The following is an 18192-nucleotide window of genomic DNA, read 5'->3' as shown; positions in this document are numbered from 1 at the left end:
CTGTGCTAGGATTTCCAATACTGTGTTAAATAGAAGTGGCAAGAATGGGCATCCTTGTCTTTTTGCTGAATTTAGCAGGCTTTCAGCTTTTCACTGTTGAATGTGACATTGGCTGTCAATTTGTCATACATGGCCTTTACTATATTGAGGTATGTTCCCTTTATACCCACTTTGATGAGAGTTTTTATCATAAATGGATGTTGAATTTTGTCAAGTGCTTTTTCTGCATCTATTGGAGATGGTCGTTTTTGTCTTCCCTTTTGTTAATGTGTATCGCAATGACTGATTTGAGTATGTTAAACAATCTTTGTGACCCTGGAATAAATGCAACTTGATCATGGTGTATGATCCTTTTTATGTATCGTTGGATTTGGTTTGCTAATATTTTGTTGAGGATTTTTGCATGTATATTCATCAAGGGTACTGGCTTGTAATTTTCTTTTTTTTTGGTAATGTCTTTGCTTTTGGTATCAGGGAATGGTAGCCTCTTAGAATAAATGTAGGAGTGTTCCCTCTTGTTCAGTTTTTGGGATAGTTTGAGAAGGATCAACGTAAGTTTTTATTTATATGTTTGGTAGAATTCCCTGGAGAAGCTGTCCAGTCCTGAATTTTTGTCTGCAGGGAGTTTTTTTTTAATTACAGATTCTATTTCATTTGTAGTGATCAGTTCAGATTGTTTCTTCTTGACTCAGACTTGGCAGGCTCTATGTTTTAGAAATTTGTCCATTTCTTCTAGATTGTCCAACTTGTTGCATATAATTGTAGTATTCTGAAGATTTTTTTTGTATCTCTGTTGTATCAGTTGTTATTTTTCCTCTTTCATTTCTTATTTGGGTCTTCTCTTTTCTTCTTGGTGACCCTGGCTAAAGATTTATCAATTTTGTTTCTCTTTCCCCAAAAAAAAAAAAACAAAAAAAAAACAAAAAAAAAACCTCTTGGTTTAGCTTTTTTCTTGGTTTTTTAATCTTTATTTCCTCTGTGATCTTTATTATTTCCTTCTACTGAATTTGGGCTTTGTTTGTTCTTTTGCTAATTCTTTTAGGTGGTAGGTTAAGTAAGCACTGCTTCTGTGTTTTCTTGTTTCTTTGGGCAGAACTGTGTAGCAGTGAACTTCCCTCTTACAACTTCTTTTGCTGCATTCCATAGATTTTGTCAAGTTGTGTTCTCTTTTGCATTTGTTTCAAGGTATTTTCTGATTTCCTTTAAATTTCATTTAATTTCTTTAACTTCTGACTTCCTCTTTAATTGGTTTTTTGTAGCATGTTGTTTAGTCTCCACGTATTTCTTCTTGTCCCATTCTTCTTTCTGTGGTTGATTTCTAGTTTTATGCTGTTGTGGTTGGAAATAATGCTTGATGTAACTTCTACCCTCTTAAATTTGTTGAGGCTTGTTTTGTGACCCAGTATATGGTCTACCCTGAAGAATATTCCATGTGCACTTGAAAAGGATGTGTCTTCTGCTTTTTTAGGATGTAGTGTCCTGCAGATATCAAGTCCAACTAGTCTACTGTGTCACTCAGGACTTCTGTTGCCACATGATCTGTCCATTGATGTCAGTGGGGTGTTAAAGTCTACTACTGTTATTGTATTATTGTCAGTTTCTCCTTTATGTATCTGTCTGCTCCTATATTGGGTGAGTATATGGTATGAGTGTAATATCCTCTTCTTGTGGTAATCCCATTATATAAGGTCCTTCTTTGTCTTTGTTTTAAAGTCATTTTTTTCTGATTTGAGCATTATAACTCCTACTTTCTTGTCATTTCCATTTGCATGAAATTTGCCCTGAAGTGTGTGTCTCTTCTAGGCAGCATATTGAAGAGTCTTATTTGTAATCCAATGAGCTACCCTGTTATCTTTTGATTGGAGCATTTAGTCCATTGACACTTAAAATAATTAATAGGTATGTACTTATTGCCATTTGTTTTCTAGTTGTTTTTGTAATTTTTCTTTCTTTTGTGTCTTCATTTTGTGCTTTGTTTTCCCCTGTCTGGTTTGATGATTTTCTATAGTACGCTTGAGTTCCTTTTTTTGTTTGCTTTTGTGTATCTATTAGAGGTTTTTGAGTTGAGGTTACTCTGGTGGTCATGTATGTTGATCCAAAATTATATCTGCTTGCTTTAAATTGATAAATTATTTTCTCTCCTCCTTCTGGAACCCCTGTTATGCATAGATTGGCACATTATATATTATCCCATAGATCTTCTGTATTGTTTTTTTTTTTTCATTTGCCTTTCTGTCTGCTGTTCTGATTGGGTGATTTCCATCTATCTTCCAAATCACTTGTGTGGTTTTGTGTGTGTGTCATTTAGTCAGTTATGCACTAATTCTAGTTATGCACTAATTCTAGATTGCTTTTTATCTCAGAAATTGAATTATCTATTATGATTGGGTCATCTTTATAGTTTATAGTTCCTTGTTAAAAGGATCCAGGTTTATTTTGATACTTTTTAAATTCAGCATATTTACTACTAACATTTTTAACTCAATGTCTGGAAGACAGTTTCATTATTTTTTCAGGGGTTGTCTCTTGCTTTTCCAATTGTGAGTGGGTCTTCTGCATTTTAACCTTCTCTGTCTCTATGAATGTAGGAGAAATGGTACCTACTGTGGTGTCAAAGGATTTTTGTACGGTGGAAGCATTCTTAGGTAACCTTGTGTGCCCAGCATCTTCAGTGCGTGAGGGTTGGCTTGGATGTGGATGCCAGTCATGTCTTTCCTCACAGTGTGTGGCAGGACTTCCTCTATGCTCCATGGCTGCTGCCATGTCAGGGGCAAGGTCTGCTCCACTGTTGCTAGAGCAGAAAACCTGAGCTTTGGGCTCAGGCAGACTGTTCTCATTATGTTTTTCCTTGTCTCTGAACTGGAGCCTTTGCCCCAAAGGAGGGGAGTGGTAAAATGAAGCTCATGTGCGCACAGAGGTCTGATGCACTGCCTGTGTAGGTGTCTGCAGCTCTCCTCAAAATCAGCCCACAGTCGCATCCCTTTCCCTGTTGGGGTTGGCCCAGGTCTAGTGCAAGGTTGTGGCATGCAGTAGGTAGGACCAGAGCATTCATTAGCCTGGGACTGGGGGGTCAGGGTGTTGTGGTTACAGGAATTGAAGGGGCTGTGCCGCCACCAGAGGTCTGGGCTGCTTCTGGGGCACCAGCTGACCCTGCTGTACCTGAACCACATCCTGCCCCCCCGCTTCCTCTACATCCCTAGAGTCTCTTCCCAGGAACTGCCTGCCCCAGGTCTAGTGCAAAGCTGTGGGATGGAGTGAGCAGGGGCAGAGTGTTAGCTCTGCTGGGAAAGGGGATGCAGGCATACTGGTTACAGGTGCAAATGACTGTGCTGCCCTCAGAGGTCTGCACTGCTCACATGGCACTGGCTGAGCAAGCACCAAAAATAGCCACTGCTACTGTTCCTCTGGCCCACAGCCCAGGTCCCCTGGCCATCTCTCCAGCACTAGATCTTTTCCAAGGACCCTAGAACCTGGGCCCAGCTATGATGTTCAATGAGTGGGGCTGGGGTGTGTGGTAAGGTGGCAGGAGCCAGTGTGGTGTTCTCACTGCCGTGCACCTACACACTCCTTGCCAGTGGAGTCTAGGCTTCTGCAGCCCTTCTGCCTGTCACAGTGCTTATCCCAGCAGCCAAGGGGGCTTGTTAATTCCTCCAGGTGGGACGGGGATGCCCAGTCATGGCTAAACCCACTCGCACCGCCCAGTGGGGATCTGCCCCTTGCATCTCCCTTTTCCCCTTAGACTCCTCCCAGGGGCCCAGGTTCTGACCTAGTGGTTTCTGCCCTCCACCCCCAACCCAGTCACGAGGAAATCTTTCTGGCAGCACTGGTTGTATAAGAGTTCTACCGGTTTCCAGTTACTTTCCTATGAGAATTGTTCCATATGTAGATGTATTTTTGAGGTTTTCACAGGGGAGTTGAGCTCCACCATCTTCATCCCCCTCTCCAGCCATTCTTTATCTCTGAGGAAAATGAGATCCTAAATTGGGGTTTTGTAACCGCTGGTGGAGAAAAGGAATCAAAAAGGTGAGCCTAGGAATTTACTGTAAAAGCATAAGCCTGCATTTTCTACTGTAGTAGGAAAGACACTGACCCCCACTGAAGCTGTGCCTTGGAAAGCAATTGAACTTGCTTTTTCAGTGGTTAGAATAGAGCTTTGACTAATATAATAGTATGCAGGTGTTAACAATGGAATAGTATTCAGCCTTTAAAAGAAAATTCTATGCTGTAACACTGATGAACACTGAAGCCAAGATGCTAAGTGTTCCTCAGTCACAGAAAAACAAATATTATATGAGTACATTTATATGCAATGCATATAGAAGTCAAATTCATAGAGATAAAGAATAGAATGATGGTTGCCCAGGGGGTGGCTGGTGGAGAGAGGGAGTCAGAGTAGCTGTTTAATGGGTATGGAATTATTTAGCAACATGGAAACATTCTGGAGCTGAAAGGCAACAATGGTTCAACTAGATGAATGTGCCTAATGCCACAAGACTGCACATTTATAAGTGGTTCAAAGGGGTAATTGTATATTATGTATATTTTACAGTGATTAAAAATTAATTATATAAGTTAAGGGTTTGTAGAAATAGAAATTCCAGGTGCCATGTGTAGTGTTTTACATCAATTGCAGTTTGTTTAATCCTGATAATACTATGGAGGTAGTGATTACTACTATACTACCCATTTTACAGAAAAGAAAATTAGTGCTTGGAAAAGTTAAATTTCTCATGTAATTGGTAAGTAGAGAAAGCAGAATTCAGACACTCCTGAGAAACACTCTCAGCCACTATCCTCTCTAAAATCAGAGATAGTATTAGCTGACTCAGGAGGAAGGGGAATGTGTAAATAATACATCTCTGCTCTTTTAAACTTGATAAAACAAAATGCTAAGTATCTAGCCCAAGAGTATTAGAGCCAATAGTACTTCTGGAAAAGCTAAAGAAACCAATTGACTGGAGATATATATAGACATATATATATATCTATATATATATCCTTCAAGGATCTGCTAATACGTACCTTCTGGAATTTTCTTCATTCTACAGATGAGATGAAGTAGGATATAACAAGGCATAAATGAGTAGGAGTTGGTGAGAACCACACGAGGAATACTATAAGACGAAGAAAAGCAGTCATTTAGTCTACCTCAGAGTAGTTATCCTAAATAAAGTAAGCTTGTAATGAATGAATCAATCTGGAACTTTATCTGATAAGGTAAAAAAGCATCCTTGCCCCAGAAAAGGCTATTTAACCAAACTGGATCACACAGTGCTAGAATTTCCAGAGCCTTCTACCAATATTGTGGTATGTCCATTGCTTGATTTGAGGCCAAACTGAGATCCAGCTGGACCTCATTTAGAGTCGTTTTGAAGATACTTGCTATTGAAATTAAATCCTGCTCAGAGAGTATTTTATTGTTAGTGAAAGAACCGCCTATGAATAAATAATTGTGCTCAATTCTCATGCTGGCCCGAACCAGGAATACAAAGAAAATGCCCTCACTCACGCTTGGTTCAGGTTCCAGGAGACATCAGGAGTTACCAAATTACTTTGCCCTCTTTCAAACTTCCAGCCTAGTTCCAAATAACAGAATGGTTTAGTCACCTTTGAGACATTATTGAATTTAGGGGATTTGTCCCACAGATGAAGAAAGCGGGACTAAGCAGAGAGTGTGCTAACCTAGAAAGTCAGAGCACCCCTGCTTCTCAGCTTTCACTTCTGGTTTTGTGTGTCAGTTAAGAGAACACTGACCTCACCCAGCTCTCCCTGGGGCCATCTTACAGTCTCACCAGAGAGGCCCTTTCTGTTGTGAGTCCCTCTTCTCACTGGTCCCCACCCAATGGTAACTTAGATTATCTTTTAGTGCAGACTTTAATCTATATGCCCAGATTTTAATCTGCATGCCCTTGAATGAGAAGTCATGACCTTAAGAACTACAGGGGCAGCAAAGCCTAAGAAAAACACATCTTTGGCTTTAGGGTTAGACTCCACCTTCTATCCCAGCTCTGCCACCTACTAAGCTGTGACCTAACGCAAGTTACAACATGCTAAACCTCGGACCCTCATCTAAAGATGGAGGTAAATCTCTAAACAGAGTGCCTAAAGGTTGTCAAAGGTACAACAAAATAAGGCAGAAGTTCCTGATACAAAGTAAGTATTTCCTTCTAATAAGCAAAGCAGTACTGATTCTCTTTCTGTTGGGATCCATCCCCTCCTGACCTTCCCAACGGGACAGAATTGTCCCGTCTCCTCAACCCAAGCCTTGTCACTGTATTACCAAGTTTGCATGTGAACTGATGTCTTTTGGCCCTTCTCATTCTTCTAGGTGACACTTTTTTTTCAGTTCTAGTCACCTCACAACCATGTATCGCTGACATGGACTTTCTGCACTTCACTTTGCTCATCTATTTGGACTAGATGCTTTTCAGGATGCCCAGTTCTAAATCCCAGAGGGAATTTAGGATTCTCTGAGCTGCTATTACAGAAATCATCTTGTAAGTCCTTGTCTTCAAGACACAATATACCAAGAAGGAAACCCTCCATGAATGGAAATGGAGGGGCACTGACAGTCACTCAGTCTTTGAGAGTGGGTCATTGAAGTTTAGAAATGAAGATTGGTTCTTAAGACATTTCTCAAGACAAATGTTTAAATAGCAAGAAGGGTTCTGGTGTGGCAAAGAAAAAGAGCCTCTACCATGTGGCAGGATGGCCCACGTGAGAACCATGCAACGTAAATAGGACTTACCTGCAACTGGATATACGGCAGGGTGTACTCCAGGCAGCAGGAAGGTGTGTGTGCATAAACATCCCCATGTCAAACTTGGATACAGTCTCCACTGAGGACAACTAGTAAAGCAGGGTAATACTTTAATTAGGGGGACAAAAGTGGAAATCAGAGACCACTATAATTTTAACTCCCCAAAAGGGCATTTTAAGTAGCAGGGGGTATCTGGTAATATCTGGCAGCATTTTAACTGGGAAGAGGTTCTGTTGGTGTCTATTGGGAAGAGGCTGAGATACTAAATATCCTGTAAAACACAGGAAATACCTTCCCAGTAAAGAATTATCCAGCTTAAAATGTCAACAGTGCCAGGTACAATAATACCAGACTGCTGCCTTTGTTCTCAGGTGCCTGGGACAGATATTTTTTTTTCCCCCTGGAAGAATAGAACATCATCCTAGATCTATAAAAACAAACCCCTTTTAAAAAAATAGTCTTGCCACACAATCAAGAATAAACAAGCTTAGGAGGAGACAGTTATACACGAGAAGCAGTAGGAAAAATGTCATTAAAAGCTAATATGCAGAGGCCCCAGATATTGGAAGAAGTGTAAGTAGATTGCCAACATTTCTAAAGAACTGAAAACCACAGAAAATTACAGAGCAGATTTAGCAGAGGGAAAAAAATGTCAGAACTGAAAAATACAATCCCAATTAAGAATGCAATGGTTGGGTATAGTAGCCAATTAGAAATAATTTAATAGAGGATTAGTGAACTGGAAGACAAATCAGAAGGAAATATTCAAAATGAAACTCAGGTAAAACACCCAAGAAGGTAAGAAAAAGTAACTGATACAGTGAAAACAGATGTAGCCAAGCGGTTCTGGACTTGGGGATAGAATTTTCAAAAGCCAAATAAACATAGGAACCACCAGCTCCAAGAAGGGCTGAGGAACCAAAGCAATGTAAATTAAAAGCAATCTACTCCTAGACACATCATAACTTGAGGAAATTTTTTTTAAATCTTAAACGCATCCACAGGAAAAAAGACCTTAAACTAGTGGGTCATTATAGTAGGATGGTACAACTGTCCCCCCTTGTTTGCAGGGGCTGTGTTCCAAGACCCCCACTGGATGCCTGAAACCAAGTAGTTCCAAACCCTATGTGTACAAAGTTTTTTCCTATACATACCTATGATTGATAGTTTAATTTATGAATCAGGCACAGCAAGCTTTACAGTAACTAATAAAACAGAAAAGTTACACTGTAACATAAAAATTATGTGCCTATGGTCTCTTTCTTCCTCAAAATATCTTATTGTACTATTCTTACCCTACTTGAGATGATGCAGTGCCTTCATGGTGAGATGAGAGGAAGTGAGGTGAAGAGTCAAAGGGAGGATCATCTGCTTCAGGTGGTCCCAGATCCCTGGTCCATGACAGTGTCGATGGCTGGGGATCTCCTGAGCAAGACAGAGCTGGACAGGGAGGGATTACCGTGCTACTCAGAACAGCGCCAAATTTAAAACGTAGACAATCCCAGAAATAAACAATTCCTATGTAGTATTTTCTGAACTACACATGGTTCACTGTGGGTAACTGAAACCACGGGAAGCGAAACCACAGATAAGGGGCTAGTACTACAGATTTAAACTCACAGCAGTGATTATATTAGGAAAATAGATTATTTACTCCAATTAAATTCTGTCAGCTGAATTTCTTGGAGGAAAAAAGCCCTTGTATTTGACAAGATATTTATGGATTCCAAAAAGGTTAAAGTCAAAGGATGATAAAGTGTACAAATGTATCATTTAAAGTTTCAGGAATTGAGCTGACAGCTAATTTTATAAGCTAAACAATGAAATCCAGGAGATAATGGCATGATTTATTCAGTATTCAAGAAAATGAGACTTTTTGAAGCCCTGTCCTAGAACTAATGTAGCTATATTAGCATCATTTAAGGCTACTGGAAGGTAGAAAGCATTACTGTAGATTAAAAAGGGGACATTTCACAATGATAAAAGACTTACCAGGAAAATAATTTTAGATTTTAATCATCTCATGACATATCCTCGGAATACTAGAGGAAAAACAGAACCATAAAGAGAAATAGACAAATTCAAACTATGAGAATAACTAATAAAACACAAAAGAAATAAGATTTGAACAAGACATTTTCAAAAATTGATTGTTATTAGGCCATAAGACAAGTCTCAAAAGGAACTGAATCTACTTAATTACATTTTCACAAAGCATATTCAACTAATCATTTTTAAGCTAGAATACTTCCATAAATGTAGAGATTCACTTCTAAATAACCAGCAGGTAAAAATAAATCATGATGTAAATTAGAAGATAATTTGAGCTCAGTAGTTTGAGGAAAAATCATGTAGAATGTAGTAAAATCAGTGTTTATACATTTAAGATAGTAACTTCTACATACAAAAGACAGATCAATTTTAATGAGCTAACATCTACCAAGGAATTAGAAAAATGGTGAATTTGAAAGGTTAAAATACTGACAAAGCCAAAATTTGATTCTTTAAAGAGTCTAATAAACTTTTCAAACTTTGGACAAGACGATCAAATCAGAGAGACATACAAGAAACCAGTATCAAACATGGAAACAGCCTAAATGTCCATCAACAGGTGACTGGATAAAGAAGAGGTGGTATATTTATACAATGGACTACTACTCAGCCATAAAAACCAACAACATAACGCCATTTGCAGCAACATGGATGCTCCTGGAGAATGTCATTCTAAGTGAAGTAAGCCAGAAAGAGAAAGAAAAATACCATATGAGATCGCTCATATGTGGAATCTAAAAAACAAAAACAAAAACAACAACAACAAAAAAAAACAAAGGATAAATACAAAACAGAAATAGACTCACAGACATAGAATACAAACTTGTGGTTGCCAAGGGGGCGGAGGGTGGGAAGGGATAGACGGGATTTCAAAATTGTAGAATAGATAAACAAGATTATACTGTATAGCACAGGGAAATATACACAAGATCTTATGGTAGCTCACCGAGAAAATGTGACAATGAATATATAAATGTTCATGTATAACTGAAAAATTGTGCTGAACACTGGAATTTGACAACATTGTAAAATGATTATAAATCAATAAATGTTAAAAAAATAATGAAAGTAGGGACATGGGATATTAATACATATGCTGTAGAAGGTAAGAGAATTATTGAAAAACTGTATACCAATATGTCTTAAAACATAAGTAAAATGGAAAATTTAATATCCAATTAACCAAAAACTAAGAATAGAGTATCTGAATTTTTTTATTAAAGAAATTGAACATAATTAGAAGTCCAAACACAAAGCTTTCACTAGCAAAACTAATTTAGGGAAAAGAACACCAATCTTCCAGAGAATTAAAAAAAAAAGATGACAGATCAGCCAAGATGGCCAAGACCCTGAGCTCACCTCTGCTCGTGGGCACACCACAATTACAACTGTTTACAGAACAACCGTCCATGAAAAAGACCAGAACATACCAGAAAAGATCTACAACTAAAGATATGAAGAAGGAGCCAAAACGAGACAGGTAGGAAGGGCCAAATCACAGTACAGCCCAGTCCCATACACTCGGGTGGATGGACCACAAAAAGGAAAAGGACAGTGGCAGAGGCCTTCCCCAAGCAGTGAGGGGTCTGAGCACCACATCGAGCTCCTCAGCCCCAGGGGTCCTGCATCAGGAAGACAAGCCCCCAGAATGCTTGGCTCTGAAGGCCACTGGAACTTACTCTGGGAGTCCCAGAGGGCTAAAGGAAATAGACTCCATTCTCAAAGGGTGCACACAAAAATCTCACATGTTTAGGGACCCAGGCAAGCAGGAGAAATCTGAAATGAATCTGGATCAGACCTACCTTGTGATCTTTCAGAGTCTCCCAGAGAGGCAGGGGACAACTGGAGCTCCCCCTGGGGACACAGACACTGGTGGCAGTCATTTTGGGGAGGTTGTTCCACCACATGGACACTGGTGCTAGCAAGCACCACTGTGGAATCCTCCCTCTAGCTTGTTAGCCTCAGAACCCAGTCTCGCCCCTTCCCAAGGGCCTGTAGACACCAGGGAAGGGGCCCAGCCCCAGGAAATGGTAGCCCCCCAGTCTGCAGACCCAGCCCATCCACCAGCAAGCCAGCACCAGCCCAGGGACCAACCACCAGCAGGCCAACACAAGCTTCAGGACATCCTGGACTCCACAGCCAGCTGTGTCAGCAATCAGCCCCACCCACCAGCAGTCTAACAGCAGCTCTGGGTCCCCCGAGCCCTATGGCCATACCCTAGGACTCAGTTCTGCTTGCCAGTGGCCAGGCAGTAGCCCCAGCACCTGGCAGTAGCCCCAGGACCTGTGGGGAGCTGCAGCCAGCCACTCTGTGACCTAGCCCTGCCAGCCAGTGGTCAGTAGCCTATGCAAAATTTAAGTCTTAGCAATCAACGAGACCAGGGGGCCAACCAAGACTACCGAAGTACCCACAGTCACCAGCCCACCACAGCAGAAGGACCCAAGCAGCCCACACAGGGGGCAGCCCTAGAGCACAGAGCTCTGGTGACAAGAGGACAGCATGCTGCTGGGACCCATGGGTCATCTCCTACAAAGGCCACTTCTGCAAGGTTGGGAAATGTAACCAACCTACCAGATACTAGAAATAGAAACAGAAATTTAGGCAAAATGAATTAACAGGAACACGTTACAAACAAGTAAGAGAAACCGCCAGAAGAAGAAAGATTATTGAAGAACTCAGGAGAAGACTAGGTGAACAGATCAAGATGTTAGAATTTTTTAAACCGACAGTTGGAAAATATATAGAAACGAACAGATGAAGGGTAACTGAAATGACAAAGATGCTAGAAGGTACTAACAGACTAAATGACGCATTCCTTTGTTTCAGTAAGCCAGAAGACAGCAATGGAACCACTGATGCTGAACAGAAAGAAAAGAACTTAGGACAGTTTACAAGACCTCTGGGACAACATCAGGCATACTTACGTTTGCAGGGTCCTGGAAGAAGAGAGAGTGGACAGGGATAGAATATATTTGAAGACCTAATAGCTGAATACTTCCCAAATCTGGGAAAGCAAACAAACATCCAAGTCTAGGAAGCATAGAGAATCTAGACTAGATTGATCCAAAGAGGACTACACCAAGACACACTGTCATTCAAGCGGCAAAAATCAAAGATAAAGAGAATATTAAAAGCGTCAAAGGAAAACAAACAAGTTACAGACAGGGGAACTCCCATAAGGCTATCTATCAGATGACTTTTTAGCTGAAACTCTGCAGGCCAGGAGGGAGTGGCATGATATATTTAGTGACGATAAAGATAAACCTACAACCAACAATACTCTACGTGGCAAGGCTCTCATTTAGATTGGATAAAGTGGTAGAGCATGTGCTTAGCATGCACAAGGTCCTGGGTTCAATCCCCAGTACCTCCATTAAAAAAAAATAAAAAATAAACCTAATTACCTCCCCTCCCCCCAAAAAACAAACAGATTTGATACGGAGATGAGCAGTTTCACAGACAAGCAAAAGCCAAGTTCAATGTCACTAAACCAGCTTTGTGAAAAAAGTTAAACAGATTTCTAAGCAAAAAAGAGGCCATAACTAAAAACATGAGAATCACAAAAGGAAAATCAGTGAAGGCAAATCCACAGTAAAGGTAGAAAATCCAACAAGCATAAAAGTGAATAGGAAGATTAAAATAAAGTAGTAAAATTATCTATATCCACAGTAAGCAGTTAAGGGCTACATCGAACAATTAAATGTAAACTATGATGTCAAAAACAGTAATCATGAAGAGAGTACAAATGCAGGGTTGTTAAAATTAAAATTAAGAGATCAGCAACTTACATCACGTATGCAGAGAGGACTTTATGTAAACCTCATGGTAACCACAAACCAAAAATTTACGCTAGATAAACACAAAAGAGAAAGAAGTCTAAACATAACACTCGAGAGTCATCAAATCTCAAGGGAAGAGAAGAAAGGAACAGAAACACTACCAAAAACACCACCAAAACAATTAACAAAATGGCAATGAAAACATATTACTTTAAATGTAAATGGACTTTAAATGTAAATGGACTAAATGCTCTAATCAAAAGACAGAATGGCTCAATGGATATAGGAACAAGACCTGTATATATGCTTCCTACCAAAGACTCCTTTCAGCTTTAAAAACGGTGAGGGGACGGGAAAAGGTATTCCATGCTAATGGAAATCCAGAGAAAGCCAGGGTAGTGATACCTGCATCAGACAAAACAGACTTTAAGACATAGACTGTTAAACACAAGACAAGAGACAAAGAAAGATATTATGTAATGATCAAGGGATAAATCCAAGATGTAACAACTGTAAATATATATGCACCCAACATAGGAGCACTTTAATCCTTTCTGGCCAGGAGGCTGTTAGACTAGAAATCAACTACAAGGGGAAAATACTGCAAAACACAAACACGTGTAGCTAAACAGTATGCTGCTACGCAATAAACAGTATGCTGCTACGCAATGGGTCACTGAAGAAGTCAAAGATGAATACCTGGAGACAAAAGGAAACACACACAGTGATCCAAAAATCTATGGGACGCAGCAAAAGTGGTTCTAAGGGGGGAGTTTATAGCGATACAAGCTTACCTCAGGAAACAAGAAAAATTTCAGACCAACTTTATCCATACCTAAAAGAACTAGAAACAACAACAACAAAAAAACAAGCAAAGTTACAAGGAAATCCTAAAGATCAGAGTAGAAATCAAGAATATAGAGACTAAAAAATAGAAAAGACTCGTGAACCTAAGATTTGGTTCTTGGTAAAGACGACAACATTGATAACCAGTTAGCTAGAGGCATTAAGAAAAAAGAGGGCCCCAAATCAATAAAATCTCGAAGGAAAAGTTACAACTCACACCCCAGAAACACAAAGGACCATAAGAGGTAACTAGGAAAAACTATATGCCAATAAAATCAGACAGCTTAGAAGCAATGGACAAATTCCTAGATACATAAAATCTCCCAGGAGTGAACCAGGTAGAAATAGAAAATACAAACAGATCAATGACCAGCAGAGTAACTGAATCAGTAATTTAAAAACTCCCAAACAGAAGTCCAGGACTGGATGGCTTCCTAGGTGAATTCTACCAAACATTCACGAGAAGAGTTAACACCTACTCTTCTCTAACTATTCCAAAACATTGCAGAGGAAGGAATACTTCCAAATTCATTCTATGAGGCCAGCATCACCCTGATACCAAAAGCAGACAAACATATACAAAAAAAATTACAGGCCAATATCACTGGTTTACATAGATGCAAAAATCCTTAAAATGTTAGCAAGCGAGATACAACAATTAAAAAGATACACCATAATCAAGTGGGATCTTTTTTTCCAGGGATGCAAGGATGGTTAGTATCTGCAAAGTCAGTGTGATATGCCATTTAACAAACTGAATCAAAGCCATATGATCTCAATAGATGAAGAACCTTTTGATAAAATTCAACATCCATTTATGATAAAAAAAAAAAACTCTCCATAAAGTGGGCATAGAGAGAATGTACCTCAACACAGTAGAAGTCGTATATGACCAGCCCATAGCTAACATCATACTCAACAGTGAAAAGCATTTCTCTAGGATCAGAAAAAAGACAAGAATGCCCACTCTTGACACTTTTACTCAATTTGGTATCCAAAGTTCTAGCCACAGTAATCAGTCAAGAAAAATAATCCAAATTGGAAAGGAAGAAGTAAACCTGCCACTGTTTGCAGGTAACATACTACTATACAGAGCAAATTCTCCAGACACCACCAAAAGTCTTCTAGATCTCGATGAATTTGGTAAAGTTGCAGGATACGAAATGTAGAGAAATCTGTTGCATACCTATACACTAACAATGATCAATCAGAAGAGTTTACAAAAACAATCCCATTTACCATTGAATCAAGAAGAATAAAATGCTTAGGAATAAGCCTAAGGAAGTAAAAGACCTGTTCTCAGAAAACTAAGACACTGAGGAAAGAAACTGTGTCATCTTTGAACAGGTGAAAAGATACTGTGTTCATGGATTACAAGAATTAATGTAGTTAAAGTGACCATACTACCCAAAGCAATCTACAGAGTCAGTGCAATCCTTATCAAAATATCAGGATACCAATGGTATTTTTCACAGAACTGGAGCAACCCTAAAATTTGTATGGAAACACAAAAGACCCCCCAAATAGCCAAAACAATTTTGAGGTGGAAGAACAGAGCTGGATGTATCATGCTCCCCCACTTCAGACTATACTGCAAAGCTACTGTAATCAAAACTGTGGTATTGGCACAAAGGCACACAGAGCAGTGGAACAGAGCAGACAGTCCAGAAATAAAGCCATCCACTTATGGTCAGTTAATTTACAACAAAATTATTAATTTACAACAAAAGGTCAGTTAATTTACAACAAAATTGTTAATTTACAACAAAAGGCAGGAATATACAGTGGAGAAAAGACAGTCTCTTAAGTGGTGCTGAACAGCCACATGTAGAAAAATTACATTAGAACATTCCCTCAAAGCATATACAAAAATAAATTCAAAACGGATTAAAGTCTTAGAGATTTGGAAACCATCAAACTTCTTGAAGCAAGCACAGGCGGAACAGTCTGACATAAATCATAGCAACATCTTTTTGCATCTGCCTAAGGCAGAGGAAACAAAAGCAAAACACACCAAATAGGACCTAATTAAATTTAAGAGCTTTTGCACAGCAAAGGAAACCATTGAGAAAATGAAAAGACAACACACTGAATGGGAGAAATTATTTTCAAGTGTCATAACAATCTATAAGGGGTAAATTCCAAAATTTATCAACAGCTCATACAACTCAACATCAAAAAAGCAACATGAAAAAAAATGGGCAGGAGATCTGAATAGATGTTTTTCAAAAGAAGACATACAGATGGCCAACAGACACATGAAAAGATGCTCCACATCACTAATTGGAGAAATGCAAATCAAAACCACAATGATTGTAAATCAATTATACTTCAGTTAAAAAGGCCACGATGAGCTATCACCTCACACCTGTCAGAATGGCTACCATCAAAAAGAACACAAGTAACAAAGTTGGTGAGGATGTGGAGAAAAGGGAACCCTTATATACTGGTGGGAATATAAACTGGTGCAGCCACTGTGGAAAACAGTATGGCGATCCCTCAAAAATCTAATAATAAAATTACCATATGATCCAGCCATTCCACTCCTTGGTATATATCCAAAGAATACAAACACTAATTCAAATCAATACATTCACCCCAGTGTCCATAGCAGCACTATTTACAATAGCTAAGACATGGAAGCAACCTAAGTGTCCAACAACAGATGAATGGATAAAGGTGTGGTATACATACACACACAATGGAACACTGCTCAACCATAAAAAAGAAAAATACTGCCATTTGCAGCAATGTGGGTTGATGTAGAGAATATGCTAAGTGAAATGAGTCAAACAGAAAGACATTACTTGTGTGGAATCTATGTCAGTATTAAAAAAGAAAGACTCAGACATAGGAAACTAGTGTTTACCAATGGGGACAGGGGAGGAAGGAGCAGATGATGGGTTAAGAGGGACAAACTATGTATATAAGCTACAAGGATGTACCACACAGGGAATACAGCCAAAGTTTGTAATAACTATCAATGGAGTAATTTTTAAAAATCGTGAGTCACTATGTTGCATACCTGAAATTTATACATAGTGTAAATCAGCGGTACCTCAATTAATAAAGGCAAAATGCAAAATAATGACAAAGTAAACTTGATACTCAAATCTAATAAAGGCATATAAAGGAAAATTACAGGTGATGTTCAGGCATAACCTTTGAACTAAAAATCCTGAACAATTTTAGCAACCAGGATCCACCTACTATATAAAAATATACCATGACTAAATTGGGTTTATTCTAGGAATGTTAAGATTATTTAATACTGGAGGGGGAAAGAAAATCAAGCAATTTATTCCACCACAGGAACAGAATAAAGGGGAATAATAACCATCTCAATTGATATTCCCCAAAAGCATTTGATGAAATCCAAATTTAAAAACTCTTACCAAAGTAGAGAATGTATTTTCGTGCAGCCATTATGGAAAGCAATATGGAGATTCCTTAAAAAACTAAATATAGACTTACCATACAATCCAGCAGTCCTATGCATGGGCATACATCTGGAGGAAACTAGTTCCAAAAGATTCATGCACCCCAATGTTCACAGCAACACTGTTTAAAATAGTTAAGACATGGAAGCAACCTAAATGTCCATTGACAAATGACTGGATAAAGAAGTTGTGGTGTATATATATACAATGGGATACTTCTCAGCCATAAAAAGAATAAAATAATGCCATTCGTAGCAACATGGATGGACCCAGAGATTGTCGTATTAAGTAAAGTAACCCAGGAAAAGAATACCATATATCACTTATATGTGGAATATATTTTTTAAATGGCACAAATAAACTTATTTACAAAACAAACAGGCTCAGACATAGAAAACAAACTTATGGTTACCGGGGGGAATGGGTGGGAGAAGGGATAAATTGGGAGTTTACGATTTGCAGATACTAACTACTATATATAAAATAGATAAACAACAAGGTCCTACTGTATAGCACAGAGAACTATATTCAAAATCTTGTAATAGCCTATAATGAAAAAGAATATGAGAAGGAGTATGTATATAACTGAATCACCATGCTGTACATCAGAAATTAATGCAACATTGTAAACCAACTATACTTCAAAAATTAAAAAACTAAGTAGAATACAGTAGGGCTTCCTAAATCTAATAAAGATCTATTTTTAAAAATCTAAGCAAACACACTTAGTGGTAAAATGTTGAAAGCTTTCCCCTTTGAGATTGAGAATAATCTCTAATCACGTTTATTCTGAATGATGAACAGAAACAGTGCAATAATGTAAGAAAATTAAAATGTGAAAACTGTAGACATTAGAGTGGAAGAAATAAAATTTATATGTATAATGTACATATATAAACCAAAATAATCTATAGACAAATTAGAATGAGCACATTAAAGTTGTTGGATGCAAGATAAATATATTTTAAATAAAATTTGTCGCTGATAAATACACAACTCTTTAAAAAGATACCGTTTACAACAGTGTAACAAAATACCAAGCACCAAGGATCAAATCTAGCAAAATATCTGTTCAGTCTCTACAGAGACGATGATCACTATTTTGAGTAAAGATATAAACAAGTAGAGAAACCTATTTATGCAGTGACTGCTTTAGGTTGTTAATTTACCCATAACTGATTAACAGATTTCAAGCAATTCCGCTTGAAATCCCAATAGGTCTCACAGTGAAACTTGCCAAGCTGATTCTAATATGTTGAATGTCAAGTGTCAAGAAAACAGCCAAGACGCTTTTGAAAAGAGGTTAAAAAGTGTC

General features: G+C 38.6%; 1 protein-coding gene across 1 annotated transcript; it reads right to left on the bottom strand.

Moving 5' to 3' along the window:
* Positions 1 to 986: 986 nt before the first annotated feature.
* LOC106730858 lies at positions 987 to 10695 on the bottom strand. The gene is made up of 6 exons (XM_032482878.1): positions 10615 to 10695; positions 8056 to 8297; positions 6749 to 6849; positions 5510 to 5576; positions 5023 to 5114; positions 987 to 2156 (listed from the first exon to the last, which is right to left on the bottom strand). Exons 1-6 carry the CDS (start codon positions 10693 to 10695, stop codon positions 1849 to 1851), a joined length of 891 nt encoding a protein of 296 aa, XP_032338769.1. The 3' UTR covers positions 987 to 1848.
* Between the last annotated feature and the right edge of the window lie 7497 nt (positions 10696 to 18192).

Source organism: Camelus ferus, chromosome 6, assembly GCF_009834535.1.
Source record: "Camelus ferus isolate YT-003-E chromosome 6, BCGSAC_Cfer_1.0, whole genome shotgun sequence".
Taxonomy (NCBI): domain Eukaryota; kingdom Metazoa; phylum Chordata; class Mammalia; order Artiodactyla; family Camelidae; genus Camelus; species Camelus ferus.
Note: the sequence above shows the minus strand (reverse complement) of the source record. Positions and strands in the feature narration are given on the sequence as shown.